The 20747-nt window shown below is 42.3% G+C and overlaps 1 protein-coding gene across 13 annotated transcripts in view; it reads left to right on the top strand.

Annotated features, from left to right (window-relative positions):
* tnrc18 (trinucleotide repeat containing 18) overlaps positions 1 to 20329 on the top strand; it is a 173339-nt gene extending 153010 nt beyond the window's left edge. For 11 of the 13 annotated variants that reach the window (XM_073060680.1, XM_073060681.1, XM_073060690.1 and 8 more), the window contains 5 exons: positions 1853 to 1969; positions 4026 to 4211; positions 5123 to 6345; positions 14293 to 14529; positions 16564 to 20329. In XM_073060680.1, coding sequence (XP_072916781.1) covers positions 1853 to 1969; positions 4026 to 4211; positions 5123 to 6345; positions 14293 to 14529; positions 16564 to 16770 — 1970 coding nt within the window. In that variant the 3' untranslated portion in view covers positions 16771 to 20329. The remainder of the gene's footprint in view (positions 1 to 1852; positions 1970 to 4025; positions 4212 to 5122; positions 6346 to 14292; positions 14530 to 16563) is intronic. The other 2 variants (XM_073060685.1, XM_073060689.1) reach the window with 2 other exon arrangements.
* The last annotated feature ends 418 nt before the right edge of the window (positions 20330 to 20747 follow it).

Genomic DNA, 20747 nt, shown 5'->3' with positions numbered 1-20747 from the left:
AACACTGACTGGAAATGGATATATCACCCAGAAACCGGTGCCCTGTTATCAGTTTCCATTTTCCATTTGCATTATTTACGATTTTCTTAACAAGCGGGGGGTTCAAGTACTGCGGCATGTAATGTGGCTTTTGCTCAGCCTAGTCTTCATTTCTTGTGCCGGAGACAGCTTTCCTCAGCACCAACATCCTAACAATATTGGATCCAAAACAGCTAGAATGTACTTACAGCCCTTCATGGGAGCAACATTTGACCCCATACTATGATCAGTGACAAAAATATTAGGTTTTAAGTTTTGAAGGTGCTTAAAGCATTCCAGAACTTAAAGATGTTCTTCTGAGTTGGTATTCTTAAGTATTTGTGAGCTTTGAATATTAATGTGCTATTTGACCAGATGATCCTTATAACCTCTCCTCATTCTATGTGTAAGATCAACTGAAGATATCTTGAACAGTCAGGATTAAGAACAAACCCTGCTTTTTGCTTAGTCCCAGCATATAAACGGCCATTATGTCCATTCCACACCTCTGAGAAACAATTACCTCAACACAGAGCAGGAACAGGGTATGTAGCATTGGTAGCTGAGTAGCAATCCATGTTTCAGAGCGATTCCATAAAGTTGCCGAAGGGAAAAGCTTTCACATTAAATGCAATAGCAGTTTTCAGTTTCATTACAGCGAAATCTCACATTGGGAAGATTGGAACCGACCCAAAATGAAAATCAAAATTGTATATTTTGATCTCTGAGCAATGGTAGAAAATTAGAACAAGTCCTTGCATTAAAAATGACAAAAAAGGACTTTTCCGAAATGTTGCATCTGCACTTTGTTCAGGTCATTGATCGCCTGCTTCCTTGATTTAACTGAGAGAATATTTTAGAGTTAACAGAAATTCCATTAGGCTTTGTCACCTGACCTTGGTTCCATGTGGTTTATATTTTGAACTGGTTTTAGGGATTCATTAAAGTCCAGAATTGGATGATAAAGCAATAATCACCAAAAGTTCAACCTAAGTGCAGATGGCCTATTCAAATTTCCACCACCCATGAGCAACACAGGATTCAGAATGTTTCTTTTCATCTTTTCCTAGTTTCCATTCAGTATGTTTTCTTTTCTATAGTTGCTGTTTACATTTTTTTGCTCCTGTCTTCAGTAAAATTAACTTTGAGGTGTTCTAAGATAGGGGCCTGAAGTGGGGGAATGTCCAATCAAGGGTCTATAGAGAACCAACAGAGGGATGGAATGATTTAGTTTTTTTCAAAGAGACACTGTGGTCTTCTTTTTATATCATGAATTTTATCTTAATAAAGAAAAAAAGCCATTGAGCTGCAAATTAATCTGCACTGCTCCCACTTACCTCTGAAACGTCGTCACTACCTCCTCCCATAGATGCTGCCTGGCCTGCTGAGTTCTGTCAGCATTTTGTGTTTTTATTTATTTCCAGCATCTGCAGATTCACTCGTCTTGTCTTTTACCATAGTGATGTGAGAACTTTTGCAACCTGCTGAAAAGTTAGGTGTGACTTTAGATTAACAGTTTACTCAATAAATAGCCCCACTGATTATACAGCCCTCCATTAGTACAGTTCACATCAGCATGGAAGTGCCTCCATTGCTTGAGTACCTCACTTTTGGACTTTTTCCGACAAATGATCTCAGTCTCAGATCTTACCTGTGTATTATACCATCTTCAAATAAGTTAAAGCACTTCCTCAAGAGTGTTTTCTACCAATACACGTTCCTTAGCAAACACTGCTGTATCCAACTGAACACATGCCCCCTTCTAGCCACAACCCCAGTCTCCATTCCTTCTCTTAATTTGCTCCTAACCCTTCTGCTTTTCTGCTTTCCGTAGGCAGTCCAGACCCAGATGAAGACGAGGATTTGATTACAGTGGAGTTTGATGATGGGGACACTGGTCGGATCCCCATTTCTCACATCCGCCTCCTCCCTCCAGATTATAAGATTCAATGTACGTAAATCCGATGGCCTCTGTTCAGGCTGCGCCCATTCACATTTGAGGACCCATATGGACGGATAGTGATAGAACGCCAAAGTATGTTGGCTGGATGTGAAAAGGTAGCTTCAGAATTGTAACAGAAAAAGAGCAGAGTTACTTTAAAAGCAGGCACAGCGGACATGTTTGCCACCCAGTGTTGCTGGCTGCAGTCCCCACAGAGTCACACAAAGTTCAGAGGCAGAAGGCTGAACTCACACTGGTTGTGCACCTTCGAGTTGAGAGTGAGGTCTCAGGAACTCAGGTGAAACATTTGGAGGCCCTGCTCCTAAAATGCCCTGGAAGGCTACATCTGAAAGCAAAGAAGGGACTGGAGTTTGTCTTTTGCCAATGTCTAGAAATGATTTGAACAATTGTGTAAATGTCTCTGGCTTTCAAAGCCATTTTTAAAAGTCATTAAAATTGAGATAAATATTAAAAATGCTTAAAATTGTTTATTAATGAAATAACTTTTTTAATGCAAGACACACAAAATGCTGGAGGAAATGAATACAGTCAATGTTTTGGGCTGCAACCCTTTGGCAGGACTGGAGAAAAAAAAGATGAGGAGTATATTTAAAAGGAGAGAAACACTGGATGACAGGTGAAACCGGGAGGGAGAGGGATGAAGTAAAGAGCTGGGAAGTTGATTGATGAAAGAGACAGAAGGCCATGGAAGAAAGATTAGGGGGAGGAGCACCAGAGGGAAGTGATGGGTGGGCAAGGAGATAAGGTGAGAGAGGGAAAAGGGGATGGCAAATAGTGAAGGCGAGGTGGGGAGGATGGGGGGGCATTACCAGAAGTTCAAAAAATCAATTTTAATGTCATCAGGTTGGAGGCTCCCCAAATGGAATATAAGGTGTTATTCCTCCAGCCTAAGTGTGGCCTCATAACGACAATGGAGGAGGCCATGGATGGACATATCGGAATGGGAAGTGGAATTAAGATATGTGGCCACCGGGAGATCCCGCTTTTTCTGGTGGATGGACTGTAGATGCTTGGCGAAGCAGCCACCCAATGTACATCGGGTCTCGCCAATATACAGGAGGCCGCACCGGGAGCTCCGAATACGGAATATGACCCCAGCAGACTCACAGGTGAAGTGTTGCCTCACCTGGAAGGACTGTTTAGGGCCCTGAATGGTAGTGAGGGAGGAGGTGTAGGGGCAGGTGTAGCACTTGTTCCACTTGCTCCTCACCTGGAGCCTCACTTCATCCCTCCAGGTTTCACCTATCACCCGGTGTTCTGGTGTTTCTCTTCTACCCCCCCCCCCCCCCCCCCACCTTTTAAATCTATTCCTCAGCCTTTTTCTCCAGTCCTGCCGAAGGGTTTCGGTCCAAAATGTCGACTGTACTCTTTTCCTAGATGCTGCCTGGCCTGCTGAGCTCCTCCAGCATTTTGTGTGTGTTGCTATGATTTCCAGCATCTGCAGATTTTCTCTTGATTATTTTATTTTAATCTCCACTGTCCCTTTACTTAATCTGCTTGCCTTGAATTTCCATTGAATTCATTTGGGTGTCTGATTCACCACCAGCTTTGACCAGAGAAGCAGTTCCCAAGCACAATGATAGAGGACCCTTTCAATCCAGGCTTCTGCTTTTGTCCAAAGGTAGAGTGTAGAGATCAAACTGAGACTGACTAAAATTCAAACTGCCTTTGTTGCTGACTTTAGCCAGCAAGATTCACCCCCAAATAAAGGTTTTCAGTATATTTATTTAGGTCTAGCTGAGCTAGTTCCAATCTATCTTGGATTCCCATTTATGTTTTGGGGTTACTAAAAGAAGCCTCATGTAAGATTTCAGCACACAAGACTGCGACCATTCTGTATATGGCCTGGTCTTCATAATGGACCAGAAAGTTTGCAGCTTTCTCCAGTGAATTCAGGTAACTAATTCCCTTGAGAGGTGAACTAGTGACCTCCTTCAGGTGCAAAACATCCTCCCTCACCCTAGATTTTTTTTTATTTTCCTTCTTTCGTTGCGTCTTTTACTGTCATGAGTAGCACAAATGTTAAAAGTGCGATGTTTGTCAGTGTCTGATTCAGAGACTGGCTTCCTCTTAACAGGTGCCGAGCCGTCTCCTGCCCTGCTGGTGCCCAACACCAAACGGCAGAGCAGGAAGTCCGTCAAGGATTCCACAGAGAGCAAGGAGACCGGCAACGCCACTGCATCCAAAAACAAAGGGCGTGGGCGGAAAACCTCCACCAAAGGCAAAACCGGTAAGAGGGTTATTAATTAGGCTTCCCTCGATGTACAGCTTGGCCGAGATCTTGTACGCATGCCTGTGGAAAGAAGCATTTCCTGTCATGGAGTGTTGTGAATCTGGATGGTTGTCACAGCAGGAGAAAAATCTGAGATTGATAAAACCTGGCGACGGGACAAAGACATGAGGAATGGTACAGATATACCCAAGGTCCAGCTAACAGGAGCAGCAGGGATTAAATAGCTTCTATCCATATGTGCCTCACTTAGCTTATTTAGTATTTATTGAAGTGTCCAAGAAGCTACATGTTGTTCTCAGTTCTGTTAGGAAATTATCTCAATCTGTGGACACTGTAATAATATAGAAAACATGGCAGTCAATTCACTCATAGCAGTGACACGATGGATTTATTATCATTTTAGAGCATAGAACAGAGAAGAGTACAGCACAGGAATGGGCCATTCGGCCCACAATGTTGTGCCAAACCAGCTAGCAAATCAAAAACACCCAAACACTAATCCCTCCTACCTACACCATGTCCATATCCCCCCCCATCCTCCGTATATCCATGTGCTTATCCAAACGTCTCTAATGTATGATGTCTAATTTATGGTTAATGAAATTTAAGAGACTACTAGACAGGTATATGGAGGAATTTAAGGTGGGGGGGATATATGGGAGGCAGGGTTTAAGGGTCAGCACAACATTGTGGGCCGAAGGGCCCGTACTGTGCTGTGATATTCTATGTTCTATGATGCTGATGAGGTCATTATTGGCGCCAGAAGAACTTATTGACCACTGTGTGTCAACTACAGAGTTTTTTAAGTCCATCTGAAAGGTCTGGCACGGTGGGGGAGGTGGGGGGAATAAAGGTAAAATACCATTAAGTAACGAGAGATTTTTTCCCCCTTTCTTCTATTCCCTCAGGAGCAGACTCGGTTTCAGACCAGGCTGAGATTACTGGTCTGACAGAAAGTCAGGGCAGCACAGAGAGCCAAAGTAAGCAGGTTGGCAAACCATCGAGGAAGTGCCTCCAGAAGAGGAGTGCCAGTGGAGTGTCACGCAAAAGCATGAGGGAGAAGAAGAAGAAAGTGAGCAAAGGAAAGGCCAATCCAAAGCAAGGCACACAGCAGCCTTCCGCTTTACCCTCTCCGGTTTTCGGGAATGCTCTTGGCACAGAAACGTACGGCGACCCGCCCGCTTCGTCAGACTCATTCATCACTTCCGAGACTGCTGGAGTGAAAGTGAAGACAAAGAAGGGGAAGAAGGCAGACGAGGAAACTCAGGAGTCTGGGACTGTTGGGAAGGGACTGAGGAAGCAGTTGGAGGCCGAGATTCTCATTAAACTTGACCACGAAGGGGTGATGTCACCGAAGACAAAGAAGACCAAAGCAATGATGATGGAAGACCAACACTTAACAGGTAAGGTGGACAGCAAAGCTTTGCTGAACTTACCTTATCCAGCAGCAACAGTGAGCAGCGACGCCAAGCAGAAACCCTCAAAGACTAAGGCTGCAAAGAAAGAGGCAAGCATCGCAGCTGCTTACTCTGGTGGGACGTACGGCAGCAGTTCTGATGTTATAACCAAGATGAAGAGCAAAGAGAAGGAAGACGGTGAAAGCAGTGCGAGCAGCAGCAGCAGTAGCAGCAGCAGCAGCCTAGAATCTGATGGTGAGGACGATCAACAGAACAATACAGGAGAGGCTCAGGGAAACAGCAGCACAACAAGCTCCAGAGCATCATCGCCTGTGTCTTCGTCGTCTCAGTCCTCATCTTCCAGTTCTTCCTCCTCTTCCTCTTCCTCCTCCAGCTCCTCCTCCTCCTCCTCAACCACCGACGAAGACTCCTCCTGCAGCTCAGACGAGGAGCTCAGCTATCAGTCCACCGTGGCGCCCAGCGTCCCCTCCGGTCAGCAGGCCAGTCCAGTGCCAGAGCCTCAGGCCCAGTGCACTCCCCAGCAGCCGGCCCAGAAGCAGAAGAAGCAACAGAGCAACAGCAAGAGCAAGGCCAAGAAGCGAGATGGCATCCACCTGCCCACAACGAAGGAGCTCGCCAAGCGCCAGCGGTTGCCGTCAGTGGAAAACCGGCCCAAGATCGCTGCCTTCCTGCCAGCCAGACAGCTCTGGAAGTGGTTTGGGAAGCCTACTCAAGTAAGTGCTTTTCATATTACACAAATTTAGTATCAAAAGTTCAACGGTACAATTTAATGTCAGAGAAATGAATACAATATACATCCTGAAATGCTTTTTCTTTGCAACCATCCACCAAACCAGAGGTGTGCCCCCAAAGAATGAATGACAGTTAAATGTTGGAACCCCAAAGTCCCCCCCAGCTCCCTTCCCTCCCATGCATAGGTGGCAGCGAGCAACAACCCCCCCCTCCCCCTCCCCCCACCGGCCAAAAAAAAGCATCGACACTGCCACCGAGCACTCAGCGTGAGCAAAGCAACGGGAAAGACACAGACTTGCAGTACCCCAAAGACTTGCCGTTTCACCCGGCATTCGACATACCACAGGTTCTCTCTCTCCCTAATAAGGGAGAAAGAGGTATCTCCATTTTCCCAGCAAGAGGGTTGACATAACAAACCACTCGCTGGTTTACGATGTTAAAAGTCCATTACGTTGCCTTTCTCGAGCTCTGTGCCTGAAGATCCCAAAGATCCCGGGTCTCCAGGCACACAGCAGATATCCTGACTCCCCCGACGACACACGGGTCTCCTGTCTTGACACTGACCGTTGATCCGCCCGTCTCCAGAGTTCCGAGGTCCTAGGCTTCCGAATTCGAGCTGAATTCTTAAGTCACGCCTTTGGTGTGCCGAACAATGACCGGCTTTGGAACCCCGAGAGTGGGTCCCCTTCATGCAAAGAACCATAGTCAGTGTATAACTCCAGGTCAGGGTCTGCCAAAGAACCCTAAATGGGAAAAATAGAGATATTAAAGATGGAAATAGAGCTGGTTCCAAAACTGTAAGCAAAGGAGTCGCCATTAGGCGCCATTAACCCTCCTAAGCTCCACCCTAATATCATAACGAATTTAATTCCTGGACCACCAGTTAAAGCAAGGTAGAGATTATAAAAACTGAAAAGTTTTCATGAGGTTCAGACTTTAATAAGGCATTTATATTTCTTTGGCATATTTGGTGCATTGGAGTTTGCATAGTTATGGAGGTGAGGGAGGGGCTGAGCTGTTGGAATATCTGGGTGTGTACAAGGTAGAGAGTGATGGACCTGCCAAGAAAATGGAATACATTCACAGCGTTGGACATCACGGACTTGAGGAGTATGAAATTGTGAGGGCTGGATGGGTTGCGAACACTGAGGTGCAATGTGCTTTCATCCGGATGACAGAATATTGGGCTGGAAGCTGTGCTGTGCAGCCAGATCACTGAGCACTGTTGTGTATTTAATGCATCAGAACCACGCTTTCTTACTTTCATTTCAGATCCTTTCTGTGCACCATGCATTTATACACAGAAGCTGCTACAAATACACAGCAACGTCAAGCAATCTGCTCGCCCACTTTGCTCATTTTGGTGTGATTAATGCAAAATAAAACACTGTGCGTGAGATTTGTGAGGATTATTGGCTTTGCAATGAGAAACCATAGTTAGAAGGTTAAAGTGCGACCCTTACTTAGGGGGAGACCCAACTTCATGTAGGCTATGAAAGTCATATAAACTGTAAGGTTACAAATCTGAACTAAAAATAATTAAATTGTACAGACACTCAACAGATTTGGAAGTGTCCATGGGCAGTTAAGCAATGGTTACACTTCAAGTTGGAGACCCTCCATCAGAACTGGGAATGAGATAAATTATTGATTTTAAGTTGCAAATTAAAACCATCTCCTGCTATGCAACTTAAAGTCTTTTTAACTCTTCCCTGGTTCTGATGAAGTGTCTACAATCTGAAACGTTAACTCTTGCTTCTTTTTCCACAGATGCTGCCTGACCTGCTGAGTGCTCCTGGCAGAAAATGTCTTTATGTCACATAGACAGCTGCTGGAGAGCCCAGGGTTTCCATCTTCTTCCTGGTAGATTCTTGTCTAAGTGCTCTTTCTTATCGATTGCTGGCAATGTCTTTTGGACCGTGACGGCATCCTGTCCTTGTCTATCAGGATTCTTTTCTCCATTTCCATGCATGGCCAGTGCACACAAGACGTAAGCAGAGAATGCTCCCAAGTGTGTGTCTGATCAGAGCACCAGAAGCAGGAGCTGCCAGAAACATCAAGCTGAAGTATAGATCATGTAGTCCAGATCGGCCTGCTGCCTGCAGCAACACAGGCGACAATGCATCCAAGATACACTGTCCCAATAATAATCCCAGTCCAGAACAGCTATAGGGTGTTAGATTCAGACTGATTCAAAATTGTAACATGTTTCCAATCTGCAAACTGAGTTTATCTCAGAAAACATAATTGATCAAGACGCAATTTAAGTCTCCAATCAAACGCAAGGCAAAAGAATGAGGTCAGATGAAGGAGGATGTATTTTCTTTGTGTAATCACTTGTTAGGATCTGCTAGAGAGGCTGATAGAACACTTAACAGGAAATTGAATAAATAATTGAAGGGGAAAGTCTGCAGGGTTTAATGAAAAGAACAGAGCATTTGGATAGACTGTGAGCGGAATTGCCTTGTGGCCCAAAATGTAAAAGATTTACTTGTATCTGTAATGTGAAATGTAAAAGCTTTACCGAACTGTAATCCGACTCAAAACCAGTCGCTATGCTTCAATCAGGTCACTCAGAAAAGTATACACAAACACGTGCACTCTTAATGAGCCTCTGCTGATCCTCACCATATCTTTTTACACCGCCAGATCAAGATAAATATTGCCAGACTTACTGTAAAACTATTCTAGATTTTGCTGAACCCTGGCTGAACATGTAATGAACCAAGTTCAAACTAAGTGTGTAAGTCCAAGTTTCAGTCTTTGGAGAATTAGGAATTCTGTTAATTGATTGACTTACATTAAATTACTGTCTCTAACTTATGACTGGTAATTGATTATACAGAGCCAGCATAGAGTTATAGATCTTGCCTGACACATCTGATCAGAGTGTTAGAAGCAGTGGATAGGGCAATATTTCCAGATGCTTCTTCCTTGGGCTTCCAGAGACACAAGACCCTCATGAGATCCTGTTAGCTAAGGTTGAAGTTGACAGAATTGAAGCCAGTTTAAAGCCTGATTGGGTGAATGGCAGAAAATAGGAGTTAAGGGAAAATGGCCAAGTTGGCAAGTGGTGAGTGCAGCTAAGAATCCGTGTTGGGTGTGAAGCTATCCACCATTTTTATAAACAACCAGATGATTGGATAGAAAGACACATAGAATCACTTCACTATAACACAAAGACAGGTGCCTTTGTAAACTGTGTAGGTGGAAGCATTAGCGTACCCTACACATACATGAAGTGCGTAAGCAAAACCGTGGTAGATATACTGTGATGTGGTTATATATGAAAACATTTTATTTGGACATAAAACGCATAAAACAAAATTCTGTCCAGATGAAGAGAAGTTCAATAAAAGTGAAGATTCAATCTATGTACTTTAAGAATATGCTATGGATAGGAACAAAAAGTGACTAATGATATACTCACTATTATTATCCAGACAGCAAGCGGTTTACTGAGATTAAGTCCGGACACCATATATTTACAAAGTATATATTGGCCAATGTGAGTGTGTCTCACTGTTATTCTTCAATAACCATGAAATTACTTGGACTTGCTAGGATTCACAAATAGATTCTTAATTTGCTTAGAATTTGGTAAGTTTGAGGTGATTCGACTGAAGTTTACAAAATATTTACTAAGGGGATTATAAGAGTGAACCGAGAGGAAATTATTGCTGCTTGTTCAGGCACTTGGAACTGAGAGCCTTCATTCTTGAATTTTTAGTTAAGTTTCAGAAACACTTCTGCATACAGATGGTGCTAGCACTTAGGAACTCTCCTCATCCAAGCATTTAATCCTGGATAAATTGTCATTGTAAATCTAACACAGATAGATTCTTATTGACCAAAAAGATATTAATAGATATGGAGAACAAAACGTGGAACTTACTCACACCCAGGGGTTAATTAACCTCCTTTTCCTATGTTTGGTCTGGCCTGAACTGGCTGTCCTCACCAGGCCTGTTTGGGTTATTCAGTACAAATAATTGCTGAAGCTCCTTCTCTGTGCAGCTCTTCACTGACTTCTTTTGGGTCTAAAACTCATTAAAATTGAATCAAGTCACAACAAGCAAACATACTTACATTGTGACCACAATTATTTTCATTTATTTCTCTTCCTACCAATACTGTCTTTAGTGGTTAACACATGCTTCCTGTCAGCCTCAGTCACACCCTACAATCAGTTCTGAGTTGTGAGTTGAACACAAATGCAACGGCACTCCATTGTAGTGCTGAGGGAATGCTGCACTGTCAGCCTTTGGGACCCAGCCTGGCCTTACAGATGTCCAGTATGTTGTGTGAACCCTTGAAAGCTCCTTAAAGATACTTTAACCATCTTCTTCTAACTCTGCATATAGATCAGTTTGTAGAAATGGGGTAGACTGATTATTATTAGTCTTTTCATGGGATGTGGGCAACACCCTCTGTTTCAGCATTTCCCTAGATGCCTTTCAAAGGTACTGATATGGTATCTTATTGAAAGTGGTTTGATAAAGCTTGTTAGAGGCTTGTGGAGCACCTCAGACAGTAGTTAATAGCCAGCCGTGTTGCTATGGAGACCAGTCTGTTATATTAGGTGGGTTTTTATGATAATCCAGTGGCTTTGTGGCCACAGTTATTGGTCCTAGACCAGAACAGGCAGAGGCTGTTGTCCATTTTCATGAGAAAATTGCTTTTAAATCATGCAGTTCAGACTAGATCACCTTAGCCACCATTTGTGGGTGATAATTTACTCAACAGAATTGGTTTGGGCACTTGACTTGCAGGACAAGGGGAACAGTCTGTTTGACTGATCCCTCACACCAGTTACCAGAGGAACTGAGCCACCCTGGTACCAGGATCAAGTGTCTTCAAAAGTTACATATCCAGTGCCTGCGCCAGCTTAGGGCTGTCATGTTGTGTATGTGCACTGAGTGTGGAGACTTCCATCACTACACAACCTAGCCTGTCTGCTCATGCTGAAGGAAGAGCAGAGCATGAGGGACACAAAGCATTGTGAGAGGAGCAGCAGGAAGTGACAGAATGAGCAAGGTTACCTGGGAGCTATCTCAGCCAATACCTTATCTCACAGCGGTGTGAAGGAAGGGGCCCAGATAGGTCGATACTTTTCATAAACCACAGTCTCAAATCCAGAAAAAGTGCCCTGCTCCATGCCCAATCTTTAATTCTAATAAAACAGCTGAGAGATTCCGTGTGATACAAACTTATCCCTTGTATTCACTCTTACCTAACTTGATCATAACTCAGTGAATGAATCCTTGATCCATGTAGTAAAATACCTTTGCATAACTGCTTTCAATAGCTTAGAGCTCAATTTTAAAAAAAATAAATTCTCACAGCCAGAGGAAGCAGTTGGAATGTCCTCTTGCCGTATTCTCTGGAGTGAGTGGGGGAGCTGTCATCCTCTGTGGTAGCCATAGCATGTATTTCTGCCATTTGGAGTTGCCTTTAAGGACTGATGGCCTCTGATTGCTGTACAGAGAAATGACAAAAGCTGGAGTCCAGTCAGGAGTCTTGTTTTAGTGCACGTTCTTTGGTGTAAACCACCCTCACATCCTTGTGCTTTCTTTGATGCGTCTTTAAGCTATTTCAGGACATATGAGGAGGCCTGATTGTGCTTTAGCCCCATATGCAGGAGCAACGTAGCACACAAAATAAAGGGTGAAATTTCAGTCTCTAGTTCAAAATGAATTTCAATCCTTAATCTACTTTTGATATGATGAATCGTCTCTTCTCAGGCTTCCAGCCGGGTACAGGTATTGATTTTAATCGATATATTGTTGACAAACTCTGCCATTCCTCATCAGGAATTATGCATAGGCACGTCTAGTCTGGTGGAGCAGTGTATATTGGCCAGAAACGGCGGAAACTCACATAAAGGGGCACAGGAGGTGTATCCTTTTGAGTTACTTGGCGGAACTGGCAGTAACAGAACATTGCATTTGCAATGGCTAGGGATCGACGGCGGCACAAAATTACTGTGCCACGCCAGTGGCTTTTGCGACCGCCTAGTGAAGGAAGCCATTGAAATAAAACTGGAGAAAGATAATTTTTAAGAAGAGGAAGATCTCGCTCTACGTGAGAACTAGAATTCGGCTGAAAACAAGATGGGACAGCTGAAAACGGATTGGATGAGGACTAACCAATCAGGAGGGATGGATGATGGGGGTATATATACCCCCAGACTAGACATGTTCAGGCATCATCCCTGATGAAGATGGCAGAGTTTGTCATCAAAACATTAGTTGAAATTGATACCTGTACCCGGCTGGAAGCCTGAGAAGAGTTCTTCAATTACAGCCTTTGCTTTTAGATCATTAGTCCATGTCTTTGGATCATAGTCCTGTATTGTACTTAGCCTATCATTCCCTTAATCATTCAGGCAAAGTGCTCAGAACTTCAGCTCACAAATGAGAAGCCATACTAAACAGTTATGGGAAATTTAAAAAAATATCCTTAACACTCAAATGAATCCCAGTAAAAGGAGCCAAGTAATCCAAGCTCGGAAGCCTGATGTACAAACGATGTTCTCGTTTGGAACTAGCCTTACCCTGTGACAGGGCAATATCGATTTCTGACCCAGAACAGTTCCATCTTCTCTTTTCTTAACGTCAGCCTCCGTATCAACAGTGGCTACTTACTAACTAATGGCAGGGTTTGAGGAAAATTAATGTAAATGCAGGAGGAAAAAAATCTTAAAATTTACTTAAGTGACAAATTGACTTTTTTTAAAACTCAAATTTTTGTATCTAATCTGATCATACAAGTTCTTTCAAATACATTTTTTGGGGATCTAGACATGCGCAGTAAGGCTAACTGCCTTTGCCATGGTGGTGGTAAGCCATTTTCTTGAATCGTTGATGTTCAGATGAAGGAGCAGCCACAGCACTGGTGGGAGTGTATTTTGGGATTGAGACCCAGTGACAATAAAGGACCGGCAAGTCAGGATGATGTAGGATTTGGAGGAGAACCTGCAGGTTCCATGTTTCCATGCTCCTGTCATCTTTGTCCCTTCTGCTGTTGAAAGCTGGGGGTTTGGAAGATGCTGTTAGAGTAGCCTGGTTGAGTAGTTGCCGTCAGTTCTGCAGATTATACATAGCACGACCACTGTGCACTGCTGGTGGTTGGTAGCATGCCAGCCAAGTGAACAGCTTTGTCTTGGGTAATACTGAGCTTCTTATAATTGCTGGAGCTGCCCTCATCCAGACAAGTGAGGAGCATTTCATCCTGTCATGGTTTGTGCCTTGTCGATGATGGAAATGCCTCGGGAGACCGGAAGTCAGTAGTGCACTGTGGGACAAACCCAGACTCCAGTGTGCTCTTGTAGGCTTTGTAGTTATTTAGCTGGCCATGTTGACCTGCTTCAGCAGGCAACAGAATTGAGTGATAGCTGCTGAAAAGTAATCTCCATGCTGTGTGACCCTTTGGGAAGTTGCAGATGCAATTACAACACTTTAAAAGCGTTTGAACAGGTACTTAGACAGTAAAGGTGTAGAGGGATACAGATCTAATGCATCCAAATTGGATTGGTTTAGATGGACATCGGAGGAGGATGAGATGAACCATGGGGATCTGTTTCAGTCCAATGATTATGAAATCGTTCTATGGAAAATGTTCTGCATTTAGTAATGGAAATTCCCTCACCAGTACAAATTACAATACCACCTTACACCGAAAATCAGAGTCTGAGAAGGAAGGTTATTGAACGGCCTTGCAATGTTTGCATTTGTATTTCCAATTCTTAAATGAAAGGTCTGAAAAATATCAATCCTGTAGTGTCCTGATACCTTAAAGTACAGATAAAATGAGTTTATTTAAGCTAGCTTTAAATTTTATATTAGTGAAACATCAGCTTGCGATTGAATCAGATGTGACACTGCCAGATATTTGCAGGGAATGACTAACATCTCATCTTTCTGCAGAGGAGAGGAATGAAGGGAAAAGCCAAGAAGCTCTTCTACAAGGCTATTGTCAGGGGCAAAGAAATAATTCGTCTTGGAGACTGCGCTGTCTTTCTCTCTGCTGGACGCCCCAACTTGCCTTATATCGGTAGAATTCAGAGTATGTGGGAGTCCTGGGGTAACAACATGGTGGTACGAGTGAAATGGTTCTACCACCCAGAAGAGACCAACCTTGGCAAGAAACTTAACGATGGGAAGGTGAGCTTGGAATACAAATCTTGACTTGTCTCAGAAATGGGTCTTCACCCATTCATACCGTTCAGTGAAGTCCAGGTATTCTCTGTCGGCAATGCTTTCTAGCTGACTCATTGACTCTGGAGTTTGAATTTGAGGGGTGTAGTTTTCAGGAGCCTCTTTCCATATAATGTATCCACAAGTTATGATTAAGGACTTGTGGATTTATACCTGTTTCTTCAGTCATCGCACTGCTAACTGCAACACCTTAACAGAAAACCATGCAAAAAATGTATTAAATAATTTAACATCTCAATATAATTAGATACTTACCTATTGACATTTCTTTTTCTCCCCCTTTCCTTCCTCCCACACTATCTTTCCTTTGTTATTTTCCCGAAAGCCTATACTTGCCTTCAGCATGGCTCCACATAAACTACTAATTCCCCGTCTACATCTGCATCATATGAAATTGGATATTTTTAGCCATCAATGAGCTGAATGTGGGTCTTTCCTCTCCCTCTACATTCACATATGTAGTTCGAGTACATTTCAGGGCACCAGGAATTGTAGGTAAATTTCCACCTCCCCAAGTCAAGAATGCCAGTGGCATCCTTACTGCTCCAGTTAAACATGAGGCTGGTCTCATCTCGAACCGACACTAATCCCCTTTCATCTCCCCGCATTCCCATCAACTCCCCCAGATTCTCCACTCGGCTTTACGCCAGTGAATACGGCTGAAGGGTCTACCAATATACACCCTTCGGGACGTGCAAGGAAACTCAGTGTGGTCACAAAGAGAATGTGTAGACACAGACAGCAGCAGAGGTCAGAACTGAAACTGCGTACCTGGTGCTGTGAGATATCGGCTCTTCTAGTTATGACACTGTGCAGCCTCCAGTTCTCACTAAAGGCTGTTGTGCCAGTGAGCTTTGAGCCCCATCATCACAGGAGTTAAGGGCATCACCATAGGATACATATCTTTTGCTGTAGTTTGGATTTAATGTTATCACTAAATTATGATCCTTAAACCAGAAAAGCTAGCAAAATAAACATTTCATCCATTTTAAAAGTAAAACTTATGATTACAGTTCAAGGGAAAATATACAAGTTGGTAGATCGAGCACGCAAGTAGCAGGTGAAATTTAACACGGAAATTACAGACAGCTACATCTCAATTGGAAGAATAAGGAGAGACAGCATAAACTACAGGCACAATTCTCAAAGGACTACAGGAACAAAACAATCGGAGACATTTTAAAATGGCAAGGCAGTCTTAAGAAAGCGTTTCAAAACACCTGCAGGATTTGGGCTTAATATACAAAGTGTAGAGAGCAAAAATAAGGAAGCCCTTGGAACCTGATCATGGTTCAGCCATAAATGGAATATTTGTCCAATTCTGGGTAAAGCACTTTGGAAATGATATTAGAAACCTCTTGCTTTGGCAGAAGGATCAAGAGCCACAGAATCAGAGGGATTCGTGTAAAAAAAAACACCAAGGTGAACATGATGAAAATGTTTCCATTGCCAGGGAAGATAGTGAAGTCAAGTTCAATCTGCTGCAAAAGGAACTGCAGGAAACTTTGAATGAATGGGAGTTGGGGAGGGAACTGGATTCCTCTTGCTGGGGCAGCTAGACTGGACAAGTGGACTGCATGACCCCCTTCCACGCTGTAATGTTTCTAAGATTTGTCTACTACTTTTTTTTTGAGCCGGCTAGGTTTTACAAGCCCTTTGCAGGTTTACGCAAATCCATAGCCAAGACAAGATTTCAGATGGACTCATTGTGTTCAGTCTATGGAACGGAATGTCACAGTCATTGTGTTCTCCTAATATAAAAGTGTTGATTATTTTTAGCAAGAGGGGTAAGAACCATAATCCACAGCCCTGAAGATAGATCTGAGCTAGTGCAACAGATCTTAACCAGCTAAGAAAAAAATAAAGAACGTTTTGGGTTGGAGAAGGAGAAAAAGGAACTTTATAGGTACTGTGTTCTAAATGGCCTCCTTCTGTGCTTTCAGATTCTGTAATCTTGTTCCTCCTTTTTGTCCCCTGTAGCGCGCCTTGTACCAGTCTTCACATATTGATGAAAATGATGTGCAGACGATCTCTCACAAGTGCCAGGTGGTCAACCTTGACCAGTACGAGCAGATGGTCAAGACCAAGAAATACCAAGACAGTGAAGACTTGTACCACTTGGCAGGAACCTATGAACCAACAACAGGCATGATCTTCAACACGGATGGCGTGCCCATCATTTGCTAGACTAGTAACAATGGTGAAATGCCAACTGGGGTCTAAGGCCTTTCAAAGACAAGAGTCTAAGTGTAGAGAGAACAAAGCGTTGAACTAAACCAGGAAATATTTGGCTAAAATGGCCTTCTCACTTTCCTTGGGTAGCTTTTGTTTCTCAAGAGCAGGACTTCTGCAGTTCCTACCAGTTCAGAGGAAGTTAGCTGACCTGCAATCAGAACCAGCCAGACTCCCCAAAGGCACGGGCAAAGCATGCTTTATGCACTTAATATGTATGAAGAGGATGGCATTATTTCTGTGTGTGGTCTGCATTATCTTTGGTCAGTGCTGTCTGGGTGGCATGCTAATGGCTACTCCATACTGATCAGCACCATGCCCATATAAGAAAGGCCAATAAACTCTGTTTCAAATCAGGCCAGAGATGGATGTTGAGCATGTCGATAAAAGTGAAACAAAAGTTTTAGAAGAGATACTATATTAGTGTATTTTTCTACAGCACAGATTGCTTCCTCTCAAACCTAACTGTGTTCAGTTGGGACAAGGGAAGTACTTTAATGTACAGTTTCAAATTGTTCTACGAATGTCGTGTATCAAATATCCAATTGAAGTCTTTTCTAAGGACTGTGAAATATGACCTATCAAAGAGATAGGAGGGGGTTAAGCTCTATTTATAGCTTGTGAGATCAATGAACTCTTCTAGATGGACTAATGTAAATTCACAGTGAACTCGAGCAGTATTTTGCCTAGATGGCAACTAAATAAGAAAACTATAGTGTTGATGGAAAGCACTTATTCACTGCCGAATGCCTTCTATGGAGAGCTGATTGCTGACAATCGAGAATGAGGAGGGAGATTTTCACATTGTTTTTATGTACATAGATACTTATATGTGTTGTACAGTCAATTACAACAAACCTTTGAATGCCACTTGCAGTTCACTCCATATTGGTATCAACTGCAGAGATTCATGTAAGGCCTCTTACGCAGCGAAAATGCGAACCACTTGCACTTGAACCCACGTCAGTGGAACGACAGTATACACTCTTTGTTGCAATGGAGCCCAAGGCATGTGTTTCCCACAATGCACCATGCTACTGAGCATGTTTAATAGACACAGCTGATATTAAAGCCCAGCACCAATTGAAAATTCATCAGATCTCTCGTGGAGATTTATCTTTGGCTCATAGCTAATTACCTTTTAAAACAGATACATCTGAAACAAAATATTATGGGAGCTTGTATCAAATAACATCAGCAAATATCAAATGCACCGAAAGTATGCCTGTTGAACAAATTACTCCATGTCGGGAGTTACATTTAAAAGTCACTCGAGTTTGACTATAAATTAATTGTGTTTTATTTTTCTGGGCTTCTAAGTGCATTAAAAATAAGTTTTAAAGAAATTTACAGTGAAGATTGTTTTAACAAATAAAACATTTTAGCCCTTTGTTTAAAACAAATCAAGTGATTTTACCATTCCTTTTCATTTTACCAATAAGTTCTCTAAATTACTTCTTCAAAAATACATTGTTTTTTGAACTGAACGTTCAGTTGTGATGCTACCTTGAAGCAAAAATTTAGTGTGATGCTCTTTTAATGTAAAAAAATGTTGGAAGTGACAATGGCAGGCGGCAGCAAACAGGCAAAGTGTGCTTGAGCCTCTGCACTTTCCACCTGTCAAAGAAGAGCAGACTGTGTCAAAGGTGCTGGAACATGAAGGGTTTTCAATCATATTGTTTGAGGCAGACAATTTTCACTGAATGTAGTGCACACTTGTCACTATAGCGACCGGTTTGTGTAGTGAGATTGTCATCATGCTTAACCGCATTTTAATTAACCTCTGGATTCCCCAGAAGCTGCAATTACAATGTTAATTAACACTGCCGGGTTGGAGTCCCGCCGCAGCTCCTTTGCGGCATAGCCCTTCTTTTTGTTTGAGCTCGTCAACGGTTTGCACCTCAAGTGGGATTGTAGAAAAGAAATGCACATAGAATGTATAAAATTAGCAAAGACTTCAGAAAAGTTTATTTTTAAATTGGGGGAAATAATTAATAAAAATATTGGTCAGACAGAGTCACAAAGAAACAAAAGAAGAACTGTGATTGAAATTTGACTTTGGCAGCATCATAAAGTCAAAAACACTGTCTGTGGAGCCAGTGTAAAACAGACAGCAGATACAAAGTCACCCATGTTGAATTCCTGACCCAATACCTAATTAAAGACTTTATTGGTCACTGGAGGGATCGATGAGGATTGCTTCAAAGCATATGCTGGTATCTACTTCATTAGTCAGTGAATAGTCTGTTTAAATTTGAGCTCCCCGGTTCACCTTATAAAAAAATAATCACATGTTTTTTTTTATTAAAAAGAAGTAGAAATACTAAGGGAAACTAAAAGTTCAGTGTTTTGTGATGTCATTGTGCATACAATGACATCATGATTTCAAAGACCATTTTGCAAAGGTCTTACAGCAAATATTGAATGTCTATATTTTTAAAATTTCATCTGGTCTTCTTTATAAGCTTTAAATCACCACACAGTTTGTTATTTTATTGACATCACTGGGCAGATTGCCTGAGATAAGTGACCATAAATGGATTACCCTAAAGCGGGTAAAGAGCACTGTAGAACTGGAGATGGAAATGCCCACCAATGTGGTCAGAAGTGCTCAGGGGTACAGAGGGTGGGGTCTTCCCACTGGATCTGCCAATGGCACATTCAACCGGAGAAATACTTGGTTGGTGGTAAGGAGACAAAATACCTTCAGCTGAATTCAGATCCGATGACGCTTACACGCATTTTTGTGATGATTGAGCTATTCTAAGGTAACTTCAGTCTCAGTAATGTCTAGGGTAGCGTACTTCAAGAAAATAGTTTAAAAACGATGACACTTTAACTCCCTCCTGTTAATCAGTAAGTAATCTGTAATGAATTCCTGCTATAATATGGAGGATTGTATTCATGTTTGTAAAAAGCCACTAATTTTTTAAAAAGAGGATTGTAACAATGAAATCACTACCTGTTCCTAATTTTGCTTATCCTGGTCCACACATACCCCTTATTAAAGAAAACAAGCTCCTCGGTTCTAAACGTGCAATACTGTTGACTGACCGGATTCTCCAAAGTAGCTGCTAGTGGACGATAAAAGATTTTTTGTAATTTTGATTACCATGAAAATAGACAGACATAAGCAGGCAGGAGGCTGGTCCACCATGAGTCCTTGCTTTGTGGATTTCCTTCAACAGTCAGTGTGTTCCTGTTATGTGTAAAACAGTTTAAGAACAGTTAAGGGGTTTAAAAAATTATTTTGGAAATTAAAAAAAAAGCATCAAACCATTTTGTAAATGAGCTGTGGGGGGGTGGGGGTGGGCAGTGGTGGGCACATCATGTTTGATTCTGTTTGTATAAACATTTAATCTTGCGTTTGAAAGGGGGAAACACTGATAGTGTATAAAACTCATGTGGAACTTTTTATTGAAACGTCAGAGTTTTACAAAGTGTTCCTTTTGAAGCATTTTAGTAACTCAGATTTTTATACTTTATTCATCAATAAACAGAATATAAAAATAAACATGTTTGGTACGTGTACGTGTCTGTGTGAGCATGTCTGTTTGATCTTTGGAATATTGTGTTCATGAAGAAAGGCACGAGAGGAAATCACCCAATATATCTTGGGCAATTTATTTCCACTACAGGTCTTGAATAGAAGGGCTTGAGGTGAGTTTTCTCTAAGCATTCTTTGATCCTATCTAGCTTAAGGCAGGTTTGTGTGTGCTTGAAAATGGAGTCTGGAGAATTTCAGGTGAATGCGTTAACCAAAGGACTTTAACCTGATGTATTTTGGATATGAGTGTTCATGTACATTTATAGTGAGTGGTTAAATCAGTCAATGGTCTTTGAACCCCACAGTGGCAAGCTTATTATTGTTAGCAGGGCAGGCAGTTAACAAGGTAAAATAGATAGGGACAGAACGAGGACTTGAGAATCTC

Source organism: Hemitrygon akajei, chromosome 11, assembly GCF_048418815.1.
Source record: "Hemitrygon akajei chromosome 11, sHemAka1.3, whole genome shotgun sequence".
In the NCBI taxonomy this organism is placed as follows: domain Eukaryota; kingdom Metazoa; phylum Chordata; class Chondrichthyes; order Myliobatiformes; family Dasyatidae; genus Hemitrygon; species Hemitrygon akajei.
Note: the sequence above shows the minus strand (reverse complement) of the source record. Positions and strands in the feature narration are given on the sequence as shown.